Below are 4,795 nucleotides of genomic sequence, written 5' to 3' on the forward strand. Positions count from 1 at the left end.
CGCCAGAAGCAATAGCCCCTTTATTATTAGGTATAGATATAAATATAAATGTAGGGAGGTGGCTGCATAGGAAAGAGAGCGGCGAGGAAATGGTGATTTCCTACGCCCTTCTCCGTTTCTCCATTTTATCAAGTTCTTTTTAGTATCAATTAATACCGACCGGTGATGAAGTGTGACCTTTTGGTTGTCCGATGACTACTATTCACCGAACCAAACCCTGGCCACGACACTCTGCCTCCAAACTCACTTCCGGCGATCTCCGGCATGACGACTAGTGGGTTTGACTCTGAGATCTCCCCTTCTGTTGACTGGAACCTCATCCCATGCGGGCCTGAGGAGGAAATGACCACTCGCATGGCTCTCCGCTGCTACCGGGAGAAGTCTGCCCAACCGCGACCTAACTCGATCTAGCGAGAAACCATTTCGTCCGTGCAAATAATGCTTGGATATGACGGGACGCGTGATCGCTGCCTCGCCAGATGCGGTGCGGTCCGCCTAGCGCCTCAACGTCGGGTCGACGCTGTAAGCCCTTTGGTGGCTCATCTTGAATCGTAGGTAAACAACGACATGCATGGTCCTGGCGCGTCCGGTGTTATGGTGCGGCGTGCCCGGCGTGCTAAGCAGAGGGTGCGGGAGGCAGCTGCAGCCCTCATTGACAAGGCCGTGGAGGCGAAGTTGCACGCAGTCGCGGAGCCGCTACGGGTGACCGGCACCCCTCGGCGTCGCAGCGAAGCCGCGAAGATGTCTGGCTCTGACCACGGGTGGTCCATCATCGATCTCACCCCGACGGATTATGTCGAGGGCATGGGCTTCGATGAGAAAAAGTAGGGCGTGGAGGACGACGGCGTTTCATGCCTCATATGGACCGGTCCGTGTCTTATTTTCTACTATTTCTCCCCGGCGACCGGACCATCACTTTAGGGGTCTCACGACCGCCGGACATGGGTTTAAAAAGAAACAATAAGCATGGGTGCCCATAAAAACTCGACTAAATTTATCACTATACGGATTTGAAAATTTGTGCATGAGATATTTTTTCATATCAAAAGAGAACATTTAAAAATTGATCGGTCACTGTTCGCGGGACGCGAGCCAACGACACGTTTAGGGGGTGGGCTGTAGATGCTCTACCGATTCCCCTCGCTCCGTGTCGTCAGTCCGGTCGTCTTCCTCCCTCCCACACCCCTTCGTCTCTCCGCATTCCGCATCTCTCTCTGACTAGTCTATACGGAATGGCCGCGGCTTCGACGGCGCCCGCGCTCCCCGGCGGCTCCCGGGCGGACGGGGAGGCGGAGGCCGCCAGCGACGAGCTGCGCCATCTCCCGGACCAGGCGCTGCAGGCGAGGCTGCAGCGCATGCAGGCCAGCATCCACGGAGGCATCGCCGCCCGCCTCCCCGACGGCGGCAGGACCTACCGCCGCAAGCTCCTCGCCGTACGCCGCGAGCTCGAGCGCCGGAAGGGCCAGGCCTCTGCGCTCCCCGCCGCGGCCCCGCACACGCCGTCGCCCTCTTCCCTGCTCCCGCCACCGCGCCAAGGCGGGCCGCCGGTGAGAGGTTCTCCACCCCCTTTCCGCCCGTTGCTCCGATTTGGGATTCTGTCGTGGTTCGACAGAATGCCTGCTAATCACTTGCACTCACAGTCACTGGCTGCAGCTAATGGTGCCATCTTTCTGTAAACTAACAATCTGAAGTCCAGAATGCACTCACTAGCTGCAGCCCTCCTAACAGCCGTCGTTGCTCTTTCTGCTATTTCAGTAAACCTACTATTTCTTCAGTTCTGAACTACTGACATAATATCAGCTCTCCCTGGAACAAATGTTCAGAAACATTCCTGAAGCATGCACTTGAATATACAGCTTGTTGTGTAGCACTTTCTTGCTTCAGTCTTCAGTCTTGTGGAACTTTCCAAGACTTTCCAAGCACTATTAACTCTTCAGTCTTCAACCAGGAACAAATTAAGCACTTTCTTGCTTCAGTCTTCAGTTGGAGAAAACTTTCCAAGATTTCATCTTTGAGTGTTACTGGAAACTCAATGATTATTACAAAGTAATAATCCCAAGTCCAAATTACAAAATGATAATCAGGAATTTTCCTCTAGTACACTTTAGACTTTCTGCTTCCTCAGTGTCAAGCAGCTTCGCTTATACAATTATTTAGAACGCATTCCTTGAGTGAATACTTGAACAGCTTGTTGTCTCTTGAGTGGTAAGCCTAACCATGGAATTAGATATACTTGTGTATGTAATTATGTATATAACAGCTGACAGGTATGAGTCAAGGACTCAAGGGGCACTACTCAGTAAGCCTAATGACTGAATTGTTTCTTGCAGGATGACGACCAATGCAAACGTATTGTGCAGTCAAGGTGTTTGGAATCGTCAGGTATGTGACTTGAGAATATCGTCAACCATCTTATCAAAATGAAATAAGATGTTTATTTGTTCATACCATGATTTAATTAGATCGATCGTACTAGTCAACTTCCTGATTAACATTTGTGGAGATCTTGATGTTTATTGCCTGAATTGTGTGCTTGCTACTCTATCTTGAATGTGTCAATAATGCTTTTGTTTGCTGCTGTTTCAGTTTTGACTAGTTATGCTCTATTTTGGTTTTTAAATTCATAATCCTTTTTCTTTTCCTTATTTGAACACTAATTTTCCATGTTTATTTTTCAGATGCACCATAATCACACCCTCTCTTAAGAAATGTTCAACCTCCCTGCCCATCCTTTAATATTCCATTACAGACTGAACCCTGTGACATATGCTGTGCAAGTTTGTCTAGTTCAAATGAAATAAGTCCAAAATGATGTGGAAGAGCAGTAACACATTGTATATAGTTAGTCCTGAAATGAGGATTCTTCGCTTTTGTTGCTACATTCTTCAATATTTGATCTAACTGAGTCAGTCTGGTGCCATGTGATTTTCCATGTTGCTGATTAAACTGTTTATGAAATCGAGAAATCATTTAAATGCATTTGTCCAAGAAACCATGCCGCTGCTCTAGGATGCCATTGGCAAGGAACTACAATGGTTTTTAAACGTATCTATAGATCAACGGAAATTTCCTAAATTTAGTCCCAGGCTTTATGACAACACTATTACAATAATGTGGGAAACCCACTGCAACTATTTAAAAAACCAGTCAGACAGCTTGATGAGCAATTTCAGGTCTTATTTTGCGTTCTCATAGTACTTTCATCATTTCTCCAGTATGGAATTCTACTATAATATTCTTCATTATTAATTAGAATTATAGTTACATCACGAGAGATTGATTTGTTGCTAATTTTCCCTTGGCAGATGTACAAGGGACCTCTTCCTTGCCTGATCGGGTGAAAGATGAGCAAGTACTACTCCTCCCTCTTTCACTGCTATGTTTTCTGAAATGACTCAAATGAGGACAGATAACTTTTCACTGCCACGCTCGCTGTCAAGATCAAAGCTTTTTCTGTCGTACAGATTCATAGGAAGTTTTTAGATGGAGTCACAAAACCTGCATGGAGTTGACATTAACAGTGGGAACTTGATCACTTTGATTTTTTCAGATGGAGACCCCTCTATGTCCATCAAAGCAGCTGCCGGATGCACACCCCATCAAACCAAAAGTAGAGCCTTGCGAGAACTCACTGTCACCAGCTCCAGATGCTCGCGAAGATTGTGAGACCACCCCATTCTCCTGCAACCACCCATTCTTCACCATCATCCTGTCGCGAACTCATGTTCAGAAGCCGTTTCAGCTGGTATGAGACAGCAACAAATTCTCCAAGTACTTAGTATTGCAGAAATGACCCGTTGACTACTATTATGATGTTGCTTTGTGTCCAGTGCATTCCAGGTCGCTTCCACAAGCACCTCCCGGAGGAGCGCACCTCCACCACTCTCATCTGCCGTGGGAGGTCATGGGCCATGCGCTACTGCGGCGACTTGAAGACAAAAAAGCTGGATGCAGATTGGATGGACTTCGCTGTCGACAACCGGTTGCAGGTCAATGATGCGTGTGTCTTCGAGCTTGTGACTAACACCAGAGAGGAGGTGGTGTTCCAGGTCCAGATACTACGCGGCGGCCTGCCGAAGGATATCACCTCTAAAGGGTACACAGCCGACGAGCCTCTGGTCATTGTGGGTTAGAGGTCAGGTCAGGAGATGCTTCTTGTTGCATGTAGCACAGGAAACTAGGAGGTTTTTCGCGCTGTTAAAATCTGGTTTCGTCGCATGGTCAGCGTATTTTGGGTCAGTTTACCAACAGAATGGGCTTGGAAGGTGATGCTTGTTGGATTTTGACCTTGTAATTCCCCCGAACAATTTGGTAATCAGAAAAGAAATCCATATTATCTGGACAAGCATCTATATTTTCTTGAACTGTTGGGCTTTGTCTGGCATCCAGGAAACCCCTTCACTTGAATCATTGAATGTATGATATTGCTGGATGATGGAGTCAACTTTGGCTTCTTTCCAACAAATGTTTAATTTTCTTGAGTAGAAGTTCCATTTTATTAATTGAAGTCGTTGAGTCATCCCGGAATAAAGATAAGAAGGAACTACTTTGACTAAAGGGATGTTTGGTTAGGCTTACTTTGGCTTTTGGATTTAGCACCATTCTTTAAAGTCACGGAAGTTCAACACCTATCAAGCACACACTATTAGCAAAAACAATGCACTGTTTATTTATTTTTATTTCTGTTACCGTTGACGACAGGTGTAGATGAACCTAGGCACCGAACACCGTCCTTAGAAACATCCATAATGAGCCAGGCTCATCTACTCCCTAATTAATGAACTGTAAATTCGAA

At 46.6% G+C, this 4,795-nt stretch overlaps 1 protein-coding gene across 1 annotated transcript; it reads left to right on the forward strand.

The window, feature by feature from the left end:
- Positions 1-1,196: 1,196 nt before the first annotated feature.
- Positions 1,197-4,310, forward strand: LOC119289912 (B3 domain-containing protein Os03g0619600-like). The gene is made up of 5 exons (XM_037569084.1): positions 1,197-1,547; positions 2,331-2,382; positions 3,306-3,352; positions 3,551-3,745; positions 3,831-4,310. The coding sequence occupies exons 1-5, from the start codon at positions 1,233-1,235 to the stop codon at positions 4,131-4,133; spliced, it is 912 nt and encodes a 303-aa protein (XP_037424981.1). The 5' UTR covers positions 1,197-1,232; the 3' UTR covers positions 4,134-4,310.
- The last annotated feature ends 485 nt before the right edge of the window (positions 4,311-4,795 follow it).

The sequence above is a fragment of the Triticum dicoccoides genome, chromosome 4A (genome assembly GCF_002162155.2).
Source record: "Triticum dicoccoides isolate Atlit2015 ecotype Zavitan chromosome 4A, WEW_v2.0, whole genome shotgun sequence".
NCBI classification, from domain to species: Eukaryota; Viridiplantae; Streptophyta; class Magnoliopsida; order Poales; family Poaceae; genus Triticum; species Triticum dicoccoides.